This window comes from Biomphalaria glabrata, chromosome 11 (genome assembly GCF_947242115.1).
Source record: "Biomphalaria glabrata chromosome 11, xgBioGlab47.1, whole genome shotgun sequence".
Classification (NCBI taxonomy): Eukaryota; Metazoa; Mollusca; class Gastropoda; family Planorbidae; genus Biomphalaria; species Biomphalaria glabrata.
In genome coordinates this window covers 9,120,830-9,148,820 of record NC_074721.1, presented here as the reverse complement: position 1 = coordinate 9,148,820, position 27,991 = coordinate 9,120,830, and the positions used below count along the sequence as shown (strand labels likewise).

Here is a 27,991-nt window from a genome sequence, read left to right as displayed (position 1 = left end):
CTCGTTGGTAGTCAAGTATGGTTCTCAAATTGACTCATCCTTCACGGACCAATTATTTTCTTTTTTTTTTCTCCCGCTGGCGCTTCTCTTTCATTAAAAATGAATTCCTTCCAAACAGTGGAGACATCAGCTCTACGCAGGAAGCCAGAGGAAGTCCGTACGGTCTAACAGGTGTCCCTAACGGGAGTTAAGAGGCGTAATATTGCCCAGTTTGAGAGCCCTCTCTCCCCAGCGCGGGTGCGCCAAGAGGCCTATACGAGCTAACCTGAAGCAGGGACTCACTGAAGGCGAGCAGACGACGACAGCACTTCACCGAGCTCTGGAGTAGCGTCCCCTACGGCCAGCCGGCAAATTGCAACAATTGAGAAATTCAATGTTTTCTCTGCTACCGTCATTAGAAAATAATTCCCGCGCGCGTGCAGGGCACGCGTATGACCGCGTACCGTAAATTGTCCTATCAATATAGTCTTCTTACATGCGTTCCCCTAACTCATTCCCTGCTCCTCAGGCCCCCCCCCCCACTCCCTTCCAAACTTTCATTTTTTTTTAGCGTACAAGTCTTTGTAGATGTGAATGTGAAAGATGCTTCTGATTGGCTGCTTTTTGAAAAGAAACGATTGCATACTGTATGTTTCTGTTCCCCCCTTCCCTGTCAAGTTTTGAGCTCTTCACTTTAGGTAGCAGTAGAGTATGCAGGAATAATAAGATCATCACATAGAATAAGATATTCCTTACTTACCTTCTTAGCATCAAAACTTGACGCCTTTGGAGTGGCGCGAAAGGAAAATCTGTGTTCGTCTGCTGACAACTCAAGGACATAGGTTGTGCTCGCGAAGTGTATCTTGAGGGTTCATTTGAGCTTGGGGAATAGTTGGGGTGGTGTATTTTGCTGGTTCCTGTCGCACTTCATGTGGTTTGTAATGTGGGTCAACTTGAAATTTCTTTCACGTGAATAAAAATATTTTTATTTTCTGTATATTCTTGTTTTGGATAATGGATTATGCTCCACTGATTATCCACTGATCAGGTACTGAATTAATGTGGTCTGTTTACTGATGACTATTGCTCTGCTGGATATTAAAAACTAAAAGTCATGGAACTACACCATTTTTGGTAAGGTTTTTGTTCATGTGATTTACTACAATAATAAGCTTACCTTCAAAGCACCAATATGATTACAAATGTAATATATCGATTGTAAACACGAACACGTGCTGACTCAGGATCAGCCAAGGAGGAGGGGAGGGTGGTTAGTTTGGTCTGCTACCCAAGACTACCTTTTCAGGTGGGGGGGGGGGGCTGACCCTTCGCGTAACACATTATATTAATTGCCAGTGTAAACTAAGACTAAGACTGCCTCATTGATCCTTATGGAAATTTTTCGTGATTACAAGGACTCTTTTCTCATATAAAAACAACATAACCGAAACATTCACTTAAATAGAACAGACACAACATACAGAGTTCATTGAGCGACGACACGCAGACATCTTGACCCTTTTCATGTTTCCTGATCAACGAGTGGCGGTGATATAGTAACGAACGAGTTTTTGTACCGCTCCGTTTTAGTCTTGATATATAGAAGTCGCCCACTTCGCGACGACATGACGTCATTATGATGGGGCGGGTGGATGTTGTCTTCCAAGATTTTTCCGATTTTTCTGAGACATTTTTGTTCAAAAAGTTCATTTATATGTGGTAGTGTTGTGGGTGTGACGTTTTTAGACTCTTTATAAGCGGCGCAACAGTTTAGATGAAACGTTGCCTTGTCAACAAGTTATTCCGTATGTTAGCATCATATGTTAAACATGTTTCTACTACAGTGTAGAGTCCCTATAGACGTCAACACATGAATTATAGTAAATTGCGCCACATCTTGCCAGACAAACTAGGTCTTAATATTATGTTAGAATGTAAGAATGTTTTTAAAAAATAAACATTGTGGTCCAGGTGTTGTTACTGGGATACCGGTCGTTGACTTGTAGCACCAAACTGCTGATAGACAACTAAACCGTTGTAGGTGTAATATATCTTAACTAATAAAACTTCAAATAATTTGAATAATTTTATTTTGTGAACAAACTAAATGTAACTTTATTTATAATATAACAAAAACGACTTTTGACAAAATGAAATAGACTTTAGTGATGTTATTTTTAACAAAATCTAACTACAATACCTTTCAGTCTCAAGTTCTGGAGTCGCCTGTATTAAGAATAAATGACGACAATGCCACCTATGTTGCATCATTCGCAGCCCATGGCTAGCCTATTCCCACCGTCACCATAGAAACACACACACACACCATAACACGAGTCTAGGCAGCAAATAATCTTTTCAAAGATTTTATTAGTGAGGTCTTTAGTTGATCGATGACATGCAGCTATTTATTGTGGCCATAACAATGATTAGCAGCCATTGTTTTCGTTTAGCTAATTGTGGAGTTTGTAATAATTATGTGAGACTGTCCTTGTCTTTAGAACAAAACACTCCGGCTCTTGTCGTCTTGTCATTTGGGATTGTTTTATTTGGAGTTTTGAACCCAAACAGCTAACGACAACACATCTTAACACTAAACTTCTATAACAACGCATCCAAACATTAAACACCCAAGACAACACATCTAGACCCCTCTGACAATACATCTAGACCCCTCTGACAATACATCTAAACATTAAATACCTAAGACACCTAAACATTAAAAGCCTAAAACAACACTACTAAACACCTAAGACAACGTATTTATTCTTTTATTCTTATATCGTGGCCTACTTTAGATTAAACGCATTAATCCCCCTCCCTGGAAAATATCACTAAATGAAGAAATTATACATTTTTGAAAAGCTAAACTCATTAATGAGGAAGATATTTCTAGATCGGTCTTTTGAAGCATATTCCAACGTACGGTACAGAAACGCCCTTCCTAAAATAAAACATAACAAGTTTGTATTGTTCAACATTTGGACGTCATGTTTTTGTTCATTATAATAAACGTCATCGTGGAACGATTTGTATGTTTATATTTTAATGTTTGTTTGTTGTAAAATGTGTTACAAGTTTTCGAATGTTCCTTCAGAATTGAAGATAATCTACTTCCTAGTCTAAACCTCCCGCAGGACGACGGGGGATGGCAGCGGGCAGTGTATGACCATCGAGACGACTGAACGCGAGTCTAGCGCGCATATCGCACGACCAGACAGCCAGCCGCTCTATTCATCGATTATAGATTTCTACAAATATTTTGTTTGTTTAATTCCATATTTGAGTGTTTTAGTGTTGAATGGCTGATTGCAGTGCAACTTGAATGGTTGTGGTGCTGGTCGATACAAGGGATTGAACTTTGATTGAACTTTGATTGAACTTTGATTGAACTTTGTATTTGGAGTGACTGTGTGGCGTGGTGGTTGAGGGGTAAAGCGCTCGGTCTTCCGAACTTTAGGGTCACGAGCTCGAATCCCGGTGAAGACTGGAATTTAAAATTTTTGTTTTTTTTTGTCCACCCAATTCTAAAATGCGCCTGACATTTGTTGGGGAAAGGTAAAGGTGGTTGTGTTGGCCATATGACACCCTCGTTAACGGTCTTCCATAGAAACATCATCTGCCCATAGATCGCAAGATCTAAAAGGGAACTTTACTACCGACTGATTAGAAATTCTAGAAGGCAAATTTTTTTTTAATTCTTAAAAATAAACAACAATAAAGCCTATATTAAGTGTAGTTGTATCAATTAGTTTGGATCAGTCATGTCATTACATTTGTAATAGATCTAGACTATCAATAAAAAAGCATTTAGAAGGAAAAAAAAAGTGGGAACGAACTGAATTTGAACTCAAGGCTCAAACCTTCTCAGGCTTCTCTAGCCAACACGGTAACCACTCTGCTAGTGAAGAGCTTATGAAATTGGAAGATTGTGTAGTTATTTATTGTTTCTAGCGGAAAACTAGGGTTTAGCGGAGCACAGTCTGGGAAACACTGCATTAATACATCCTTCTCCCCTTCCCACCAAAGTGGAGAATGTCTGACTTTTTTTCTTTCATTAACTAACTAGCCGAATATGACCCGCCGGCCTTAGTTTGTGTATTACTGATCTAATGCATTGGTTTTATGTCGAACAGGGCGACAAGCTCCCTTTGTACAAATGCTACTTGTTCCCTAGTGCTATATGAGCACGGAATGAGTTGCCTGAGCTAGCCAGGAAAACCAGGTAGAATTTAGGTCATAGGTTAATATGCATGACTAAATGCATGACGCGTAGGACGTAATCATCTTCTTCTTTGCAGTAAACTCAGTATTATATAAGATAAGATAAGATTATCGCTTGTTAATTTTCCATGAGTAAACTCAGTATTATATAAGATAAGATAAGATAAGATTATCGCTTGTTAATTTTCCATGAAAATAGTTTACCCGTTTAGCAGACATCTGATAAAGTAATTGTCATGTATGAAAATGAAATTTACATTTAATGTTTTCGAGAGTAGGCCTACTAGCTTTCTATAAAACAATCAATCAAAGGAAAGGATATATGTTATAAAGGCCAATAGATCTACACATAAAATAACATTTTTTTTGCTATTAAAATTTAAAAAAAAATAAACTATATAGATCTAGAATCAAATAAATATTCAAGTCACTTATGTTAATGATTTAAGACTAGCGTAAAACCTAAATGGCAACATTTGAAAATGCAGCATTTTAATTTAACCTAGATCTAGTTACTTAAGTAGTAGAGTTTGACATGCGCGTTAAAAAATACTAAATAAGAAATACCAAAAAGATCGAACGGGTAGTTCTAAAATGTAAAAATAGAGAAAAACAAAGTTACAAAGACAACTGAAAATCGGCGCCCGAAGTGGTCCACCCAGGCAGGTAAAAAGGCAGGTTTCAATATTATCAGAATGAAATTCTATCAAAGACAAATGGTAGAAAATAATGGAGAAATAAGGTTAACATATCTTGTGTAGTGCCCCAGCGGTCCATCAGACCAATGGCTAGGTGAAAGTGAAAGTGAAGTTAGATGTGAACTGGCCTAACTGATGTCTTATAATGAATATCTAATTGATCTAATTGTTTTGTAATGGGCCAATCTCTTATTCCTCAACAATAAAACATTTCCGTTAAAAAAAAAAAAATTCTTTGGTTAGGTCTTCCATGGTATAATTATATCGCTACAGTTCACGCGATAATATGAAAAACTACTTATTAAATATTGTTTTAAATTATGTTTGACTGTTATGCATACTAAATAGATTTTTTCTCTTTAAAAATAATAAACATTTTTTTGTTGTAAATATAGTATTTAGTAGAACTTACATAACTTAACAATAAAAATATATTAAAAAATTTTTTTACAAAAAATCTACAACCTGTCGTATGAATATGTTAAAAATATGGTATATAGCTGTTGCACCTAATAAAGAGCCTCAAATGTTTGTTTCAATTAATAGTGAATAGTTGTAAAAGCTGTGTATTTTTATGAAAAAACTGCTTGCATAAGTGATTTAAAAAATTAGTTTTTTCGCTTTTAGAAAAGAAAAAAGTAGCCGTGATGTCGGATTTTCACTATTTTTTCTAGTTTACGAGATCTAAACGGGACAGATGGACAGACGGACAGACAGGCCACACAAAACTTATAGCGTCTTTTCCCCTTTCGGGGGCCGCTAAAAACTTTTGAAAGTAAAATGTATAAATGAATTAGTTATAAATGATAAACATGTTCAATTATAGGCATTTAATTATTTTTTTTTGTCTGTGACCTTACATCCTAATTTGAATTGTATCACTGCGCGAGCGAATGTAATAATGAATGGAGCTTTTGCAAAAGAGGATTTGAACCTCTCAAGCTTTCACTCATATGGAGCTTCATGATGATTGGGATGATCACAAGATGGCTAGTTTGACCTAAATCTAGTCAAGTGTATTGCATCTTGAGAGGTGTGCATTTTGTTTGATTTTTAGGGTCATACAGTTGTGAGAGTTAAAATATAAAATACGCCTACAGAGGTTTAGTTGTATACACTCAGGTTAGTGCTACAAGTCAACGACTGTCCACAACTTGCTGGAGGGTGGGCTAAAGTAAGTAATTTTTTTTGGCACTACGTAATATTAGTGCGGTAAAGCGCTTGACTTCCGAACCGGGGGTCCGTGTTCGAATCCTGGGATTTTTTTATTTTGGGATCTTTGGGCTTCTCTGAGTCCACCCAGCTCTAATGGGTGCCTGATATGTTCGGGAAAAGTAAAGGCGGTTAGTTGTTGTGCTGGCCACAGGACACCCTTGTATGCCGTATGCAACAGAAATAGATGAATTTTTACATCATAGGCCACAAAGTCTGAAAGGGGAACTTTACTTTTTACTTTTTTTTTAACTTAATATTAGAATTTTCCCTAACTTTTTTTGTAAGGTATTAGGGACAAGAGTGATTTGTTTATGGAACGTAGGAAATAATTTAAATTTAGAAATAAATTATTTTTTAAAGTATCAAACTTGGTTACTCTGTCTCTACATGGAATATTATGAATTGATGTTTACGATAGCTCATTGGGACTTACCGATAAAATAAACACAGTAACCGTCTCTTTTTTAGCGGCCCCTGAAAGTTGAAAAGACGCCATTAGTTTTGTGTGGCCTGCCTGTCCGTCTGTCTGTCCATCCGTCTGTCCGTTCCATTTAGATCTCAGTAACTAGAAGAGAAAATGAAAATAGGACATCATGATATTTTAGATCATTTAACGTTCTGATGCAACGGCTACTTTTTTCTTAACCGAAAGTGAACCATCTAATTTTTAAAATTATATATGCAAGTAGATTTTTCAAAAAAATTACACCACTTTTAAATGAAAAACTTCTACATAAAAAATGAACTAATTTTATACCGCGCAGCTTTCACCCTTTGTCATTAGGCTATATACTTGACAACAATCTAAATTACAATAAATAGAGGCCAGACATAGATCTAGATTTAGATTTAATTGTATTAAACAATTTGAACAAAATTTACATTTATAATCCATTAAGAAAATAGTTTATCTTCTAACAGCTCAGGAGTGCAGAGTTATTTATTATGTAAGCAGTAGTATCACATCAAGAAGTGAATCTGATGCAAACAGCATAAGTGCACTATAACCCAATAACTAATCCTGATCATAATATTGACCTGGATCTAGCTCTAGTAGATCTAGATTTTATTTATATATTTCTAGATCTAGTCTAGATTCTAGTCTACATTAGGCTATAGATTTAGTTATGGATATTTATCTAGAGTCTATTTAGTCTAGACCTAAACCTAGTCTAGGATGGCTGCCTGTTCGTGCGGTTAGCGCGCTGGAATGTTGCTTGGATTTATCGATGGTCCCGGGTTCAAACCCTGCCCGCTCCCAAACCCGTCGTCCTGCGAGAGGTTTGGGCTAGGAAGTAAACTATCTTCAACTCTGAAGGAACATCCGAAACATGTAAAACATTTTACAAACATTTTCTAGACCTAATCTAGATTCCAATTCTAGTTCTAGTCTGAATTCTAGTTCTAGATTTTCATTCTAATTCTAGTTCTATCTAGATCAAATTTAGATCTAGATAAAAAAAAACTATCTAGATGTAGATCTAGATTCTAGATCTAGACTATAGGGCCAATCATATCTGGAACTACTTAAGAAATCTAGATATTTGTCTAGATCTAGTTTCTATATATAGCATATATTATGGATCTAGTCTAGACCTATTAAGTAAATAGAGTCTAGAGCGATTATGATAAGTATTAGTAGGCCTACATGTGGGTAATAGTGTATTAGCGTATGATGTTCGCATGGGAAACCTGTTAAGTTGTGCAGGCTCATTTTTTTTTTATTTCTTACTATGTCTACTCCAATATATTAATCGAAATTGATGGGAAGAAGTAGGTATCTTGGAGCAGTGACGTCATTTGGGGGGGGGTGAGGGTGCAGTCCGCACCGGTAGACACCTTTTGGGGGAGACAACCAAGTTGGAAAAATTATATCTTGGCAAAAGTAGACACATTGAAAAAGATAATAATAAAATCTCGAGATATATCTTGGAGCAGTGGCGTCACTAGGGGGAGGGGGTGTGAGGAGTGCGGTCCGCACCAGTCGACACCACTATGGGGGTGACAACCAAGTTAGAAAAAATATAACTTGGTAAAAGCAGACACATGGGAAAAGATTATAATAAAATCTCTAGCTATATGGCCAAATATGCCTTGACACATCTAGATGGTAGTTTGAGCGTAAATGATACAGCAAAACGTTATACCATTTAAAGTATAACAAAAGAAAACTGTTCATATGATGTTAAGTCTGTTTATAATTTTAATAAAATATTATTGTAAAATGTGCAACAACATTTGAATAAATGTAATTAACATTGGGATTTTACATTGGAGTAAAAATCAATAAAAGTAGATAATCAGCTCACTGTAATGGTTCAACAAAAAAAAAAAAAAAAAAATAACTAGAAAGTTGATGGGGAGGAATGACACCGTGAGCTAACTCACTAGGTCCCACCGACACTGTATCGGGGGGTTTCCATGCTGATCTTAAGTGATCACTTTACGCTACTCTACTTATTCCAGAAGAGTTAGAAAAGTCTTATCAAAGACGACGTGTTGCACTGTTTGTTTTTATGTGAAAAATAACGCCAAATTTCTTCAAACGATCAAAACATTGGTGAATTTGATGGGGCCGCCTCTGAGTTTGTGTGATAACACAAACTCTCTTTGTAATCTTGTTTTTTTACGTTCTATATGCAACATCCGATTTCCGTTGTTGAAACAATGCAATAATTTATAAGTGAAAACAGTATAAAGAAATGTTGGGTTAATATTGGGTTAATATTGGTTAACCCATTGTTTCTCAGACACAGTGGTGTCTTGGAGACCTTTGAGAATGTAATAAAAAAAAAATTAAATAACAAACACTTAGACATAAAATATAATTATAACATAATTTTCGGTTTTATTTTAATTAATTTTCACATTATGTTTAGAATAAAATTTACGAAAGAAATACCTAATGAAGCAAATTCATTTAGTCCTTTATTTTTAAAAAGTTCTTTTTTTTTTTTTGGGGGGGGGGTGGTGGTGTTTGGTAGATTGATAGATAATAGTTAAGTATTTTGTGTTAGGCGCTTCCACACTGAGTCTTATGCAGATAAGTAAAACGGTGGTAACACTCAATAACGAAATGACATAACACAGGCGAAAAGCCAACTATATAAGATAGTCGATGCTAACAAGTAGTTTAATAATAACGAAGGGAACTGTCGAATGTCGTCAAGCTAAATCTCTATGTCCATAAAAACTGCCTTCAGAAGTATTATGTTTACATTTTGCTATAAAGAAGTACATAGAAGTCTAATTTATAAAGCGCTGGTTATGGGTGTGTATATGTTTTCATTTGTGAATGTTGTTCGTATTTGCATCTATATTGTTATTGTACAGTAGTTACGCTGAGGTTGTCAATTGTAGCCAAACTGAATTTCCATTTGATTGGATCAATAAAAATTGTCTTATCTTATCTTCTTCCTCAAACCCTAGTCTAGTTTTAACTAGTCGCGTCTTTGTCTCAAAGTCAAATCTTCCACAAGTTACAAATCAAATAACTAATTCGTAATCGTACTATAACAATTGTATACTTCATAAGATTTTTTCAAGAGATGTTCTTGGAGAGGCAGCTGGTTTCCATCCATCAAGCAAGGGGGGCTAGGGCAGCGCTGTAAACTCCCCCAGCGGGGGCTCTACGCTCCCATGCGTTCTTAGCTTCAGAGCTCTCTTTTTCTCATAGTAAGAAGAGCGTAAATTAAAAAAAAAAAGTTAAATTAAAAAAGTATTTTCTTGCAATATAGCACAATGTTAATTGTAGTAAAAAAAATTAGTCGCATATCAAATTAAGTCTAATAACGAAGAGGCAGTACTAGTCAATACTAGTATGTAAAAACATTGGATTTAAATATAGCGCACGTACGTCTGTAATGAACGTGACAGATGTTATTAAGAGTATCTTCGTGTTAAATAAGACGTCTTTCTACGGCCTTTTTTTTTATTAATTCTTACATAATAATAAGGCATGTCTTACAGTCCAAAAAGTAATGAGGAATGCAGTATTTCCCGTGGGTAGCGCCAGATGTGACCTACATATTTTGCCACATCCAGGGTAAGCATAACCATAAAAGATGCCAACATTAGTCGGGAGAATTTCGACCATTCCATTCGACCATAAGAATATCGAGAAGAATCACTTTAAGGAGACGAATAAGACCTAACCCTAAACTAACCTTCTTCAGAAAGTTATGAGTCGGTATAGTTGCAGACGCCTCACGCTATAACATTTTTAAAAATGACTTTCTAGAAGATGAGACGACGTTTAGAGTATTTCAATCAGTTAAATATTGGTAAAAATGTTATTTTACTTGGTTATGAATTGATATAAAAAAAAAAAGAAAATATTTTTACCCCTCTTTATCTTTCTCTCTCACATTTACTCTCTCTCTCTCTTTATCTCTCTATTGTTCTCACATTCGCTCGTTCTCTCTCTTTATTTTTCTCTTTCTCTTGCGCGCTCTCTCATTCTCTCTCTCTCTCTCTCTCTCTCTTTCTTTCTCTCTCTCTCTCTCTCTCTCTCGCTCTGAAATAAAAAATCAGCCCAGTACTCAATGAAACGGGGGCGCAGTGGCTGAGTGGCTAAGCGCTTGGCTTCCGAACTTGGGATCCTGGGTTCGAGTCTCGGTGAAGACTGGGTTTTTTAATGTCGCGATTTTTAGGACGCCCAGAGTCCATCCAACTGTAATGGCTACCTGACCTTTACTTGGGGAAAGTAAGGTGGTTGGCCGTCTTGCAGGCCACATGACACCCTGCTCGTTAACCGTTGGTGAAAAAAACAGTTGACCTTTATATCATCCGCCCTTCACGAAATAACATTTAAAAATTTCATTTCATATAATCTCCCTTTCATTCTACACTCTTCTGCTTTAAAAACTTGAATGTTCTCGAAAGCAATGTATAAGGAAGTAAACATCCTTTGCGACTTTAACGAGTACATTGCGTGACCCTTTAATTGATGCAGCATAAGTCAACTGATTGGATTTACTTACTCTCAAACTAAGTAAAACTGTCAAACTAGGTTCAGTCGTTGTCACACAAGACACAACATTGTCATCCCAGATCTATCACAGAGCATCTTAAAACGTTTAAATAGAGGCCCCCAAAAGGGGAATAGAATCTATTATTTATTTCTGGTCTGTCTGTCCGTCTGTCCGTCCCGTTTGAAAATACCTGCCTTTTTACCTTCCTGTTCGGACCACTTCGGGGGCCGATTTTGAGTTTGTGTTTCCACACAAACTTTCTTTGTAAGCTTGTTATCGTTATATCTATTCATTTACTGGCTTCCCTTTCTTCTCCATTACATCGTCTTTCAACAAGCGTTCGCACCATTCTACATTCACACAATGCTGTGCACGGACCGTAACAAAGAATAAAGCCTCTCATCAGGCTCTTGTTATTTAGTAATCGATTGGCGTGCATATAGGAATACAAATACAGAAACGATGTCTTATGATGTTGGATTGCAAAGCAAAATGAAGCAACTGCCATTTGTAATTTATTCATGAGCATGTTAGGTCCAGAACGTTTGTGTCCGAAGCCCCGAAGGTCTACCCACCACTATTTACTTGCTACCAAATACGACACTCTCCCCCCACCCGACCAAAAAAAAGTTATCTAATTCTGAGTGAAACAATAGTGAGAAATACGTCTGTTTTTTTTTTCTTTTTAGTATTACATCAAATGAATAATAAATGTTACGATTAGCAGCTAGAGATGTAACATAATCTAAAAAATGTAAATATTTCACTTGTTTATTCTTCCCCTGAGAATCACTTTTTTCCTGATTCGTTCTATATTTTCTTTAAAATTATGATTCTTGGAAAAATCTTTTCACATACACAATGAATCGCCCCCCCCCGCCCCCAATAACAAGAAGGCCAAAACGAGAGCAACACTCTTGAGTCCTCGAATAACGTGGCGCGACACCTTCTTGGAGGACTTCAGAGCTGGAGACCGATCTCTATGAAGACAGCTTTTCATTTAAGGTGCTGAAAGGCGCGGGAGGATCTTAGCTGAGAAAAGAGTTTGGGGAAAATTTTATTTATGAAAATGAGAATATTAAAGCATAAAAGAAAAGTCTTTGAGTCTTCCATTACAGAACTTTCGTGTGAATTAAATGTGGAATATTTATAGTTATGCGTTTGTGAAATGTATCTCCCATCGCCTAATTGAAACATTTGCGCTAAATACTTCGATCCCGTGTTCACCTACCTTGGCACGCCGCTGCTAATTAAAAGTGGATGAAATATTAGACAAAAATCAAAGTATAATATCAAAATAACTGAATAAAGATAAAGATATACCTTTAACAAAAATCTTTTAAATGACTTTTGTTGCATGTTTTATCTGTTTAAAACAAAGGATAGATTATTTCTTTTTTTGTAATTTGGCAGTGGTACCTCGGTTCTCGGAGATAATTCATTCGATAATTGTAATTCAGAAACGTTTTGTCTGAAAAGCGAAGATAAACGGCTTTCATATTTAGCAATTATTCCCTTTTTATTACAAAGCTTATATCAACTCAGTCTGTTTGTCTGTCTGGTAAAAAGTTTGAACATATTTTGTATCCCATTTCCAATTCTCGGATCAAGTTAAAACTTTGACAGGAAATTAATCAATTAAGAAAAAAAAAAGTAACCATACAGTTAATTAATTATTGGTGATTAATTATTTTGTTTGATACCGAAATTAGGTTAATAAATGCAGCATAATGAAAGATGTGTATATATATATGGATTTAATCCCCTTATTAAGTTTAAACTCGTTTTTTTCTCTCACTTCCCATTCTCAGGTCAAGTTAAAATTTTGCATAACTTTTTATAGTGGATGACAATGCAAGAATCAATCAAAAAATTAACCAATTAGTTAATTGATTTGTCCTAATTAATTGTGTTTTATATAACTTAAAATAAGCTAATCCATTTTCAGATAAATGGCAGTAATTAGCGGCTCCTTCCCTTAGATGAGCTTTGTTTTCAAAAAAGTAATCTTTTTTTTTTCTATAGCTTGTTTTAGTTCAATGTAGGCGCTTTATCTTCCATTTCTTTTGTTCACCGACGACTTTCTTTAGACCAATCATTACAAATTAAAATGCAATAGCAGGGTGAATCTAATGGACACCGCTCTAGCAACGCTTGCTCTGGACCGATGGTGAACGGCTAGCCCCGAAAGTTCGTGTTATGAAAATCTGTTCGGGTTTAAATACATTCTGGACTCAAATGTTTTTGGTAGAAAACCTCATTGCTGGAGTTATTCGACTTAGGTATCAGCGTTTTTTTGTTTTTGTTTTTACAAAGCTTAAATCAACTCTTTCTGTCTGTCTGGTATACATTATATCTCCCACACCCATTCTCGGATCAAGTTGAAACTTTGCACACTCATTCATCGGCATAGACAAGACATTTATCAATTTTGAAAATATAAAACAGTTAGTTTATTTATGTTTACCATGGAAAAATAACGTTAACAAGTAACAATTTAAAGAGACTAAACCCAACAAATTTAGCCATATCTGTGAATACTGGAGGGTTAATTTCCCTGTTGGTAACAAACAAAATAATTAAATGGTTAATTGTTAACTCTATTTTCCCATGATACTTTACACAATTATTTCACAGATAAGACCAGCTAAAACTTTATACAAGTATTCATTGTATCTAAAAAGAACAACTGGAATCAATTAAAAATTAGCCATATAGTTAATTAATTACTGGTAATTAATTATTTTTTTATATCGAATAAGGGAAAGAACTTCTACAAAATTGACAGATATAGTTATAAGTGCGGAGTTCTTTCCCTTAGACAAGCTTTGTTTTTAAAAGGGGATTTTGTATATTTTGCTTGTTTAAAATACACTTTTAATTATTACAGTTTCTTAATCGAATGATTACATAAGGTCTTATAGATATCTACTAGATACGCCATTTGAATGTTTCTATATACGTAAGGAGAGAATAATGGTGATATATAATCTAAAAATAGGGCCGACCAACAGAGTGGATATTGATAGATACACTAAATCAAATTCTCCAACCAACCCAGTCAGAAGATGTTTCCAGGAACCTACGTGACGGTCAAGTCGGAATGTGATGATGGATTATTTCTCAGGTAAACAACAACCTTCACCTTGGCTTCTTGTTAGTCTGAATTTATCTCGGCATTAGGAAAATCCACTTTGGGGCATAATGTTATTGTCTACATTTGCATTGGTACTTTATCCTCATTAGCCACATAGGGTAAATCTACATTCGGACTTTAACGTCATTTGACACTTTGTGTAAATCTACATTCGAACTTTAACGTAATTGGCCATTTTGTGTAAATCTACATTCGAACTTTAACGTCATTTGCCACTTTGTGTAAATCTACATTCGGACTTTAACGTCATTTGCCACTTTGTGTAAATCTACATTCGAACTTTAACGTCATTGGCCATTTTGTGTAAATCTACATTCGAACTTTAACGTCATTTGCCACTTTGTGTAAATCTACATTCGAACTTAAACATCATTGGTCACTTTGTGTAAATCTACATTCGAACTTTAACGTCATTGGTCACTTTGTGTAAATCTACATTCGAACTTTATCGTCATTGGCCACTTTGTGTAAATCTACATTGACTTTTAAATGTTATATGCCCAGACGAAGAAGTAATGGTAAATAATTGTCCATTGGTTACTGTGATATGTGACACATAAAAACAATCTCCAAGGCTCTGACATTGAAGTCAGTTTAGGCACTTAGAAAGTATGTCACCATTCAAGATTTAGGAAATTATAACTTTTTTTACCTAGAAAATCTAGTAGTTTGTGTCCAAGGAATCACTGAATTGGTGAAAATTTAACGCTTTTTGAAATGATGATGTTAGGATTAAGGATTATGATGATATTTTGTCACGTACTTGTCCCAAGGGGCGAATAGGAACTTTTTTTTAAAATTACGATGTCTCTTGAGTCCACCTATTCTATTCTGTTAACATGGCCCGACAATAACAGGGGAGAGAACAAGTCCTATACTTTTATAGTAGACAAGAAGTAGCCATCGCACCTACAATTTTTAAAAACATATTATGTACAATGTATGTAAGGGATGCAACTGAACCATTAACTTCTGTAACTGTTCAAATTTTAACAAGCTGGAGGTCAAACTCTTATTAATCTATTTCGTGTATAGTGTGTAGTACTGTGTACACTACAGTCTCCGACATAATTCAAGAACATATATGCAAATTTTTATCAATATTGCCATTAATATTGGTTTAACGGTTTTGATTTTTATTCAGATCAAATACTCATACTTATATACAACTTATATTTAATTATATCTATTAAATAAATTAGTTCAATTATGAGCAATAGTATATAGTACCATGGGTGTAGCCAGGATTTTTTTTCGGGGAGGGTTTGGGGGGGGGGACCCCCCCCCCTCGAAAAAAAAATTATATATATAAATATATGTGTGTGTGTGTACATAATTAATCTTTATTACATTCTGACCCTTTCGGAAGACGTCTATTGTTTATTGTAGACTCCCCGCCCTTGCTAGCAAGGGGGTCTGGGGGAGTTCGCAGCGCTCCCCCAGCGCGGGGCGAAGCCCCGCCGCCGAGCACTATTTCTGGTATTGAAAGCCAACAAAATGCATATTCTGAGGTATCTACAGTGCATTATCTTGCTATTAAAAAGTTTTATTTCAAAAAGCTAATGTGCTATTCTTACTGACTTAGACCCTCTCGCGCCGTTCGGCGCATTTTCCGGCAAGCTGTATCCTCAACTCTTATTTTGCGTAATTCATTTTGTCGGAAAACATGTCTCGCAAAACCTCATGCGACGCTCTGTCACAACCTTACTAAGGATTCGACTCCCAGTTCGGCATATGATTTCTTTGATTTAGACCCGATCTCTATGACTGACTCCTAAAATCTGTCTTAGCCATCTTTGTTGAGACACATTTAATGATTTTCAATTTCGGCAGAAGACTATTCACACTTAATTAATGGAGCCCAAGCCACTGGTAGAAATTTGTAACCTTTCTTGACTACGTTCTTGGAATTACATGCCTGTATTTCGCTTTAGATTTTATATCGAAAAGGAAAGTTTTTTCGTCAAATCATCTGTTGAGGGGTTTTAAACTAAAAAATCTCTGGTGTTTTTTTTGTTTTGTTTTTAATTCAAAACCCCATTTAGCTACGATCATAGAATTTGGTGACTGTAGTTTGCTTTAAAATAATATTGAAGAGAGAGGTTTTCAACTCTAAACGCTCTGTAGGAAAAATTTTAAACTCAAAACCATCTGGAGGGGTTTTAAACTTTAAAGAAAAGCCATCTGGAGGAGTGGGGTTTAAACTCAAAACCCCTTTGGCTACGCTCATAGATTTTATAGTTTGTAATTTGCTTTTTTTTTATATTGAAGAGGTACTTTTTAGCTTCAAACCCCAACTGGAAAGGGGGGGGGGGGGGTTAAACTCAAAACCCCTTTGGCTACGCTCATAGAATTTTGAGTGTATAATTTGCTTTTTTTATATTGAAGATGGGGTTATCGTAAATTTTGGATGGGGTTATAAAATCAAAATCTTCCTCAACTGTGCTGTTGGAATTTGGGGATTGTTGTTTGCATTTTTTTTGGTTTTGTTTTATGGAAGAGGGGGATTTAACTGCAAAAACCTCTGGTAGGGTGTTTAAAATTCAAAACCCACTGGTAGAGGGATTTGTATCTCAAAACCCCCTGGTAGGGGGATTTAAACTCAAACCCCCCTGGTAGAGGGTTTTTAACTCGAAACTGCCTCGGCTGTGCTGTGGTAAGTGATGATTCAGTATTAAAATCTCACCTAAAATAAACAAATGAAAGCAAAAATCAGTCACTTAATCCCTCCCCCCCCCGCGGGGGGGGATTTCATTTCGGGGGGGGTTTGAACCCCAAGAACCCCCCCCTGGCTACGCCCATGTATAGTACCCAAAACTGTTCAAATTGTTAATTTACTATTTAAAGATAAAATCTGGATTGCATTGCCTACACTCACAATCCTACAATCTTTAGATGTTTGAAATGTTCTAATGCAATCTTGACGTTTTCTGAAGGAGTGCATCTGTTTTTGTTTTTTTTCCCTGATAACACAAGGGAGGCGCGGTGGCTGAGCGGTAAAGCGCTTGGCTTCTGAACCGGAGGTCCCAGGTTCGAATCCTGGTGTAGACTAGGATCTTTAACTTCGGGATCTTTGGGCGCCTCTGAGTCTACCAAGCACCAATGGGTACCTGACGTTAGCTGGGGAAAAGCAAAGGCGGTTGGTCGTTGTGCTGGCCACATGACACCCTCGTTAATCGTAGGCCGCATAAACAGATGACCTTTACATCATCTGCCCTATAGACCTCAAGGTCTGAAAGGGGAACTTTACTACTTTTACACAACGCAAGGAGTTTTTTTTTTCTCTGTCTAAAGAATTCCTTTTTAATTTATTTAAAGAGGCAGTACAGTACGATGGGGGCCGTGGTGGTCGAGGTAAAGCGTTTGCGAACCGAGGGTCTATAAAAAATATTTGAAAAAAAAAAAAAGAAAGCTTATATTGAATGAAAGAAGACTACCATTCTTACTGTTCCTCTCAATATTTCTAAGTTATATCTCCCATTTTTTCTATATAGAGCGAAATAATAAGCCACACATTGATTAAGTAATTTGCTAATATTTTGATCGATTCAAGTGTTGTCGTCGACAATAGATTTACGTATAAAATCTTAACTTGATCCGAGAATGGGAAGTGGGACGAAACAAGTGTAAAAGTCAAACAGACAGATGGACATACTCAATTAATGCGAACTAATACATAAATAAAACTTATTTATTTAATCTATTTATTTTTTGTATGTTACAATGTATTGACTGACTCTATACGCAAATGTGTCCCTTCACGCTGCGTTTTGCAATAAGTATGCTTTATATTGTATGATCTTATTATTTAATACATAAGTTTGCTTTAGTACTAACTTTAAAATCTGTGGTACTGGCACGTAAATAATACGATTGCCGACATTTAAAATATATGTTTTGTTTTCGATTGCACTGTGAAAGATTACTAAACATTATTTCGTCAATCGTCTCCCTTAGAAATATGTAATATTACAACTTCTCTTTATTTGCATAAAAAGAAACGTATTATAAAACATATTTAATTCTAAAAACGGTATCAAATTTAATTTCAATGTAAATGTTTGAATATAATTTAATTTTTTCCAAATTATTTAACATGACATATTTTTAATTTTTCCTAAATGGTCAAGAGGTCTTCGGGTTTAAAGATAACAGATAATTGATAAATCACTGGTTGCTGTGTTCTGGGATTTGGTTGTGGTGCTTAAACTTAAAGTAGCCTGGCCTGGTTGTTTGGAATCCTCGTCGCGTTTGTTATGAGTTTGAGCCCTGCTGATATCGCACTGCAATCGCGCATCGTGTTTGAACTTATTCTTTTCTTTCTATTTCCTCAACCTTTCCAAAGCCCCCAATCGGCCAAAACGCGAATTGGTCTGTCATTTCACGAAATATCTGGAAATACCTTGCTGATGCAAGACTGTTAATACATCGGATATTATCCACACGCCTTGGCCGGTTCGTAGTTCAGGCAAAAACATATATAGTAAGTTCATATTGATACGATAATGACCATTCTTGTCAACTTGGGGTCTGAGAGCTTTGTTTTGTATCCCTCTCTTTCTACTCTTTCTCTCTTTCTCTATTTCACTCTCTCTCTTTATCGCTTCCTCTCTTTCTCTACACCATCTTTATCTCTCCCTTTCTCCTCCTTTCTCTCTTTTTTTCTTTCTCGCTTTCTCTCTCTCTTTCTCTACACCATCTTTATCTCTCCCTCTCTCCCCCTTTATCTCTTTCTCTCTTCTTCTCTTTCTCTCTTTCTCTCTCTCTTTCTCTACACCATCTTTATCTCTCCCTCTCTCGCCCTTTCTCTCTTTCCATCTTTCTCGCTTTCTCTACACCATCTTTATCTCTCCCTCTCTCCCCTTTCTCTCTTTTTCTCTCTCTTTCTCTACACCATCTTTATCTCTCCCTCTCTTCCCCTTTCTCTCTTTCTCTCTTCTTCTCTTTCTCTCGTTCTCTCTCTCTTTCTCTACACCATCTTTATCTCTCCCTCTCTCGCCCTTTCTCTCTTTCTCTCTTCTTCTCTTTCTCTATTTCTCTCTCTCTTTCTCTACACCATCTTTATCTCTCCCTCTCTCCCCTTTCTCTCTTTCTCTCTCTCTTTCTCTACACCATCTTTATCTCGCCCTCTCTCCCCCTTTATCTCTTTCTCTCTTCTTCTCTTTCTCTCTTTCTCTCTCTCTTTGTCTACACCATCTTTATCTCTCGCCCTTTCTCTCTTCTCGCTCTTTCTTCTCCCTCTCTCTCTCTCTCTCTCCCTCTCTCTCTCCCTCTACGATTGTGTCTGCTAACTGCGGAATGAAAACCAAACATCCACTGAGTTTAGGCTTGTGCTCCGGCAACAAACTCACGTGACCATTAACCAACGCTCTTCCGTGGGTCAACATGGGGACCATATAGTTTCCTGGACACGAGTATGGCTTCGTTTCAAAACATTATGGGACACTTTGAGAGAGAAGACAGGGGAAGGAATGGCAAGGAGAAGACAACTCACGAGCATTGCACGCAATGACATCAATCACTGCAACTGTAACAGTTGTTTAAGTTTGTTGAAAGTTTAGTGGGTTTTTTTTTGTTTTTTGTTTAATTAAATTTAGCTTTGAAACTATTTTTTTTACAAGTCTTTAATGTACAAAGTTACATTGTGTCTGGAGCTTGTTTTTGTTTTTTTAAATGAAGTTGATTTCACCTCTGCAAAGATAGCAATCCATTATATGTTGCATACCTAGAACTTGCAGATACTCCATACTACGCATGTGTAATTAGAACCTACATGCATTCATGTGTTAAACTAGACATGCATGTTAAACACATAAATGAGCCACCGGCGGACAATGGTTATGTCTGCGCTGGTTGATGCAAAATATGTAGGTCGCAGTTAGGGCTTCGTAATCACGTGAAATTCAGCACTCCTCATAAATTTTTGGACTCGAAGACAAGCCTTATAATTATACTTTGCTAAGTTAAACTTTGCTAAGTCATTGGTTGTCTTGGTTGATTCAAACCTTTGAGGAAATACAATACTCTGAATAGTGCAGGTCCTTCCAAGCATACAGAATAAGAAATGTGCCTTTATCTTTGTGCCTATCTCCATTTCTGAGTCTCTTATTAAATTTGATTTATGTAAGCTATTTATGTTAAAATTTACTGTCTTGCCTTTTTTACTTTCTGGAGGCGAGGCGGCTGAGGAAATAGAATACTCTGAATAGTGCAGGTCCTTCCAAGCATACAGAATAAGAAATGTGCCTTTATCTTTGTGCCTATCTCAATTTCTGAGTCTCTTATTAAATTTGATTTATGTAAGCTATTTATGTTAAAATTTACTGTCTTGCCTTTTTTACTTTCTGGAGGCGAGGTGGCTGAGCGGTAAAGCGCTTGGCTTCCGAACCGGGGACCGGGGTTCGAATCCTGGTGAAGACTGGGATTTTTAATTTCGGGATCTCCGGCCGCCTCTGAGTCCACCCAGCTCTAATGGGTACCTGACATTAGTTAGGGAAAAGTAAAGGCGGTTGGTAGTTGTGCTGGCCACATGACACCCTTGTTAACCGTACGCCACAGAACCAGATTACCTTTACATCATCTGACCACAAGGTCTGAAAGGGGTACTTTACTTTTACTATTTTACTTTCTATTTTTCTGTCGTGATTGGCTTTAAAGGTTAATGATTTTACTAGTGCTGTGATTTTATAATCCAGTGTGAACGTTCAATGTATTTTTTTTTTATTCTTCAATCTTTTGTAACTTTTAAATAAAATGTGTACTTCTCAAACACAGGACGCATATACTATTGGTCAAGCTAAGTTGTGTTTTAGTTTTATGATCTTGTTTCATTATTAAAAAATGTCTTTTAATAAACTCTAATGCTTTGTTTGTTTCGGAGTTATTTCGTCACCATAAGGACTCCGTGCTAACATTTCATTTAAGTAAAGTAAAGTTCCCCTTTGCAGACCTTGTTGTCTATAGGGCAGATGATGTAAAGGTCATCTGGTTCTGTGGCCTACGGTTAACGAGGGTGTCATGTGGCCAGCACAGCGACCAACCGCCTTTACATTTCCCCCACTAATTTCATGTACCCATTAGAGCAGGGTGGACTCAGAGGCGCCCGAAGATCCCGAAATTAAAAATACCAGTCTTCACCAGGATTCGAACTCCGGTTTGAAAGCCAAGCGCTTTACCGCTCAGCCACCGCGCCTCCCATTTACTTAAATCAAATATTAAGATGTCTGTATGTATGTATGTATGTACGTCAAATATAGTAATTGAGACCACTGACCAATCTTGACGAAACAGGCTGTAGGTCATTGAGAAGTCCTAAACATGTGTTTGACCCCCCCCCCCCCCCACCCGATCACTCGATAGCTCACGAGGGCCTTGAATTGAATAAAAAGTTTTGATTTTTATTGGATTTTTTTTTTCTTATTATGTTTGTTTCTTATACATGTTACGGATGTTCAAAGAGTTTTACGTTCTAGCCCCAGACTTCGGTGCCATCGAGACGACAGTCCAGAGCGCAGACTACCGAGGCCAATCGTTATGGAAGGCGTGAACACTATCCTGCTATGTCACAACCTATGGGCAGTTTAGACCAATAGCTCGATGCCACGTCACAGACACTATCGGATCCAGAACTTTGGAAGGGGGGGGGGCGATTTATTTCCAAACCCTAACCCTATCGCCCAGTAAACCCTAAACCTAAGCAAAAACGCGCGTACAGCAAATATATATATATATGTGTATATATTAGAATGTTTAAAAAAATCAGTGTTTCTCAACCTTAGGCGAAAAAAAGAAAACACAAAAAAAAGTTATATTGAGGCCTTTCTCTTGAAAGTTAGGGGGTCTGAGGGAGCGTTGCAGGCTCTCCCAGTGGGATCCGGTGCGAAGCCCCGACGCCAAAAGCGTTTTTTTTTTGTTTTTTTTTTCATTATTTACTGCAGAACTGCATTCTCCTGACATCTACAGCTCATTATTCATCCAATTAAATAGGACCTTTTGAATAGTGTTTTACTTGAACAATAGTCTAATAAGATTTTACAGGCCCGTTCGGAAGTGGGGGGGGGGGGGGGAGAAATTAAGTGAACCAATTAGATTTTACTCTAAATTTTTTGCATTTTTTAGGATTCAAATGAAAATTGTGAGTCATTGTCCCAATTTTTTTATTGCAACAGAAAATTATCCGTATGAGTAAAGGTTGGGACAAGATGACTGGGAAAAGAATATTTGGGTTCAGAACTCATTTCAATTGTTACTCTTATAATGAAAAATTTCGTATGAATTCTAAATTTTCCAAAACAAAGTCTTTATTAAAATGACATAAACTCTGTCGCCACATTTGACTTTTCTGTTTTAAGACGTCATCTTTTCATCTGAAAAGGGGAGAGGGCGGTAGAGTGAAAACGTTAATCCTCGCTCCTTTTTATAATTTCTGCTAATGATTACACTTTGCATTAAAGAATAGGGGATGGGGCGACTCGATAAAATAATTTATAGCATATATAAATTATATAAGTGACAATTTGTCTTAATTTTGTAATTTCTTAACTAAATTATAAAAAGAAAAAAGTATTGGTTTGTCCGATGGGTGGAAGGCGATCGCATGTATCGCCCCTCCCACCTGGTACAACCCTTTTTCATTTTATATTTACTAATGATAAAATTTGAGACCAGAGTGTGTGTGCGACATAATGTACAAATGGGTTAAAACATCAATATGTAGGTTATATTATTTAGATATTCAACTAATTTTGTTCAAAAACTATGATTTCTCCATAAAAATAGGACCCCCCCCCCCATTCAGAGGGCTACAGAGGGTAGGGCAGCTGAAGCAATCGCCCCCCCCCTCACCGAATAGGCTAAGATACCAGAAGTGTAGCGACATAATATAAAAATTATATTGTAATTCAACTAATTTTGTTCACAAACTATGATTTCTAATTAAAAGTAGGACCGCCCACCCCCACTCAAAGGGCTTAGGTTGGAAGTAGATGTCTTCGCCCCCCCCCCCCCACCCCACAGGGGAATGACAGAACGTAAAGATCGGTTAAAATATCAATAAGATATATTTAATTATATAGATATTTAATTGATTCCGTTAACAAGCTGTGATTTCTACAAATAAATGGGACCGCCCCCCCCATACTCTAAAGTTTATTGAAGGGGGGGGGCGGGATTGATCGCCACCTCCCCATCCCACCAAATCAGCCAACATACTAGAGGAAGGGGGGGGGGGGCGAAATCATCTACAAATAGGTTGAATAATTAGTAATTTTTATATTAACATAACTAATAAATTCGTAAACAAATTGTGCGATTCTTTACTAAAGTTCGTCCGCCCCCACCTTTCGGGGGGGGGGGGGTTCGTCCGAGGGGGGTGGGGGTGCGATCTCTCCTACCGCCCCCCTCCGGATCACAGTTTTGTACGACATGACAACGAGCTATTGGTCTACACTGCCCACAGGTTGTGACGAGCCCATCCAGCTCTAATGGGTACCGTACCGGACAGTTGTTGGGGAAACGTAAAGGCGGGTGGTCGTTGTGCTGGCCACATGAAACCCTCCTTAACCGCGGTCCACAGAACCAGATGACCTTTACATCATCTGTCCTATAGAGCAGAAGGTCTAAAAGGAGGAACTGTTGTCACCTCCACTGATATGAAATTCCCTAGTCTCTAGTCATCGACCTAGGCTGTAGCAGCAGTGAACACACGTTGGCCTATAGTCTACTTCTGTTCTAATGACATGTCACTAATACTAGACCTTTACTCTCTCTCTCTCTCTTTCTGTCTCTCTCGTGTTGTATAACTATACAAATACATACAAAGCCAAATCAAATAAAAAGAACGCGTTCAGTCATTTTAATTTGACAACTTCATGGAAGTTTTTCTCACACAGATTCTAGTACCCCCCCCCCCCCACAAGTTTAAGCTCAGATCTAAGCAGTAGCTAACGCCCCCCCCCCCCCGGTTGTTGTTTTTGCACATCTCCGCCGCCCTCTCTCTTCTTGCTCCTCTGTCATCATGTCATCTCATTGTGGAGTGAAAACTAAACATACTTTTGACAAATAATAGTAATAATAATTCATAATAATAATCCCAATTTAATGAAATTATCCATAGTTGCTTCGTGACTTACGGAGGCCATTTGTTTTTTCATTAACCAGTCCTTGTATGCTAACCAGTCCTTGTATGCTAACCAGTCCTTGTATGCTAACCAGTCCTTGTATGCTAACCAGTCTTTGTATGCTAACCAGTCCTTGTATGCTAACCAGTCCTTGTATGCTAACCAGTCTTTGTATGCTAACCAGTCCTTGTATGCTAACCAGTCTTTGTATGCTAACCAGTCCTTGTATGCTAACCAGTCCTTATATGCTAACCAGTCCTTGTATGCTAACCAGTCCTTGTAACCCAGTATAAGTCATGTCTTTGCCCCATTGGTTTCGTTTTGCTTGATGCTAATGTCAGGCTTGTTCGGTGCGATTGAAGCAGTGTGCTTTTGACCTGTAAGGAAACACATAAAATAATAAAAAATGTTGTAATCAGATCTTGCATCGTGGAGGTGCTACAAATCTATTTCTTTTGGTCAACGGTAAACGGGGGAGCTGTGTGACTAGCACTGAGTTCCCTGGACTCACAAACTTTCTAAGGATCCCAAAGCTCAAAATCCCAGTTTTTTTTTTCCATTTTCGAACTCGCGATCTTAAGGTTCCGAAGTTAAGCACTTCCACTTGGCCATTATGCCCCAATGGAAAAAAAAAAGAAACTCTTATCCTAATGTTATAACCAATGGTGTCAGTTCTCAAGGTCTTCTCGATATCACATTTCTTTTATTTTTTTTAATGCATTCGAATTCAATTTTATCCACGGATTTAACGCTGCTACTGTTTTCGATTATTGATGAGTTAAGTCCAGTTTATCCACTATGACACGAATATCCACAGTGAAAGAGGGACACCATCTCCTTGCATGAATATTAATCAAAAGTTATCTTTAATTTCTGTTTAAAAACAATGTCTATTGAACCCCAGGTCCAAGTTGTCTTCGTCAAACTATGTTTAAAAAAAAAGTCGGATCGTTTCTTTCCACTGTGGTATCTTTCTCTCTTCTCTGTCGCTTTGTCTCGCGCGGACTTCTGTGCAAACACTGGCGACAAGCCAACATTCTCTAGTGACGAGGGCCGGCCTTTGTCGAGGTCTCTCTCTGTGACAACCTCGCTGCGTCTGTCAACTCTGTTTGCCACGCCCACCTCGATAGTCCCCACCCCCGTTGTCCCTAAAATCTCCACTATCGATTAGCATTTCGGCCTGCGTCTTTAATCTAAATCCCACAAATTCAGACGTGGTAAAATTGTTGACATTGATTTGGAAGGCGGGGCTAGGAAAGAAGAAAAAAAATGTCCCTCCCCGTTTTGTGTCTCTCTGGTCGCAAGGTTTCTACGCTGTCGCATCAACGGTATTGAAAGTTGGCGCAAGAGACCTCGAATCTAAAGGACAAGGCCTGCCAATAGCCTTTCCCGCAAAGTTTTTTTTCCCTCTCTCTCTCTACTCTCTGGCTGGAGGACAAACTTGGGCAGAAGAAACAGCCTCTCTCGTTCTAGAAGACAGACATTACAGGCAAATTAGCAGTAATGACTAGTGGTGTACAAGAGCGACTCCCAGTTTGACAGTACGTATCTATTCCGTTCTTCGTGGCGCTTCATCGCCACGGCTTCTAACCAGAGAAGAAAACAAGACGCCAAAATTTTACTTGGCCGTGATTACTGCGTTTAATAGGCGATCATAACTGTCGCATGGGACAGGTCAGCCAGGCCCTGTCGTAGAGGGTGCGTGTGTATGTCTGGGACTCCCAGACTTGATTGCTCAAATCATCATCATTACGCCATTTATGTTTGCCGGAATAGCTGGGATCATCTTCGCACTTGTCAAAACCTGGAATTTCGGATTATCGAGATACAGATTAATCACTTCAATGCGGATTAACTTGGCCCGGACAATTAACTCATAAAAACAACTACAGGATTTTTGACGTCTCAAATAAAAACAAAACAAAAACAAATCGCATGTGTTAAACAGCTACAAAATCGTTGGTGTTAAGTCAGCAACAAAATCGCTGTTAAGTCGACTACTAATGTGATAGCTAATTAGATCGAAGTACTTTCGGATATTTCCATTTGTTATTCGGCGACTTCGGTTCAAAGTTTCAGTGATTGATTATAAGTGATAACTTCTTCATTTCATTGTAGCTAACTATAAGTGTGTGTTAATTTTTTGTTTCTTTTATAAAGCTTCTAACGAATTTTAATAGTAAGTATTATTTTAAATTAAAATACTTAAAAATAATAAATTAAAACCCAGTGAATATGACGTCAAAGTCCGTGTTTCAGAACTTGAAAAGATAAATTTAATATAATGTCAGCGAATAGATATTTAAGCAAATTAAATTATGCACATTTTTCTGTTTATTATGGCCAATGTTTATATAATATCCGAGCCTCAACGTACACATGTATGTGACCTTTAGGAGACTTTTTCTTACAGCCGGATTTTGTGCACATTCTTCTCTCATGACCAAATGTTTTCCGAAAGATTTCAACATGTTTAGCTGGAAAGCTCGGGTTTGATTCTCTACGGATAGCGCTCGCCAGGACAAATTGTGTGACCATCCCAGTTCTTCGGTATCTTTTTTTCACCTATTTAGTGTTTCAAGGCCTTGTTTAGAGGTCTTGAAAATTATACGGCCGTCAAGCTGCAGGAAAAAATTGAGGATCAGAAATACCTGGTGGACCCGCCGTTCGTCTCGTGCGGGAACTCTTACTTCCATTCCGGGTAAGTTCTCATTATCTAATGATCTTTATGAGGCATTTCTCGTAGCGGGAATGTCGAAACTCTTTAAGTTGAAGTACTTTTATCTTTACCGATCCCTTAGTCTGTTGAACCGTTGGGGCACCATGTCGACCGTCTTTCTCCATTCCTCTTTGTATTTTGCCTTAGATAAAACCTCTTTCAATGGCAGACTCGTCCATTCCTTTATGTTGTCTTCCCATCGCTTTCTCTGTCTGCCTCTTCTTATTTTCCTGGTACTGTTCCCTGAAGGAAGGTCTTTGCGAGCCCCGAAGATCTTGTAATATGGCCATAAATTTTAAGCTTGCGTTTTTTTTTACGATAGTTAGCAGGTCATCGTGAGGTCCAATCGCTGCAGTAACCGTGTCTCTTATCTCTTGGTTTGTGAAGTACACAGAATTTAGAAGGAGACTTGTACTTGAGGCAGACACTTTCCCGGTACTTACATACACAAAGAAACGTAAGCAGACTGTTTGGTGGGCTTGTGGTCTGCTCTGGTCTCGGTGGTCCCGGTTTCAATGCCTGCCCCCACCGTCCTGCCGATGGTATGGATTAGTAATTGATAATCTTCCTGTTGGAAGGAACTTCCGTAAAAATTGCAACTCAGTTCCTTTGTGTGTGTTAGTGTGTCTGCATGTTCCTCTTTTATTTTAAATATAAGCGTGGTGCTATCTACCAAAACTGTATTACTAATTCTCTGTGTATTTACCTATTTTCTCGTCTATTACCTAATACAAACACTTATCGTAATTCTCGGTGGTTTCACGGTGTACAACGTACAGGGATAACAAAATAATGAAAGCAGAGTTTCCCAAACTGTGATACGTGGAACCCTAGTGTTCCTCGAGGCCTTAATAGGTGTTCCACGAACTATTGGTATAGTAACTAGACAGGCCATCGCGTGAATTAAT

At 37.5% G+C, this 27,991-nt stretch overlaps 1 protein-coding gene across 4 annotated transcripts in view; it reads left to right on the top strand.

The window, feature by feature from the left end:
• Positions 1-713: 713 nt before the first annotated feature.
• Positions 714-27,991, top strand: part of LOC106053031 (homeobox protein DLX-6-like) — an 82,095-nt gene continuing 54,817 nt past the window's right edge. Inside the window, exon 1 of one of the 4 annotated variants that reach the window (XM_056004404.1) lies at positions 714-1,113. In XM_056004404.1, the coding sequence (XP_055860379.1) occupies positions 1,094-1,113 (20 nt within the window). In that variant the 5' untranslated portion in view covers positions 714-1,093. Of the gene's footprint in view, positions 1,114-14,099; positions 14,217-25,722; positions 27,066-27,991 lie in introns of those variants that run through there. The other 3 variants (XM_056004403.1, XM_056004406.1, XM_056004405.1) reach the window with 3 other exon arrangements.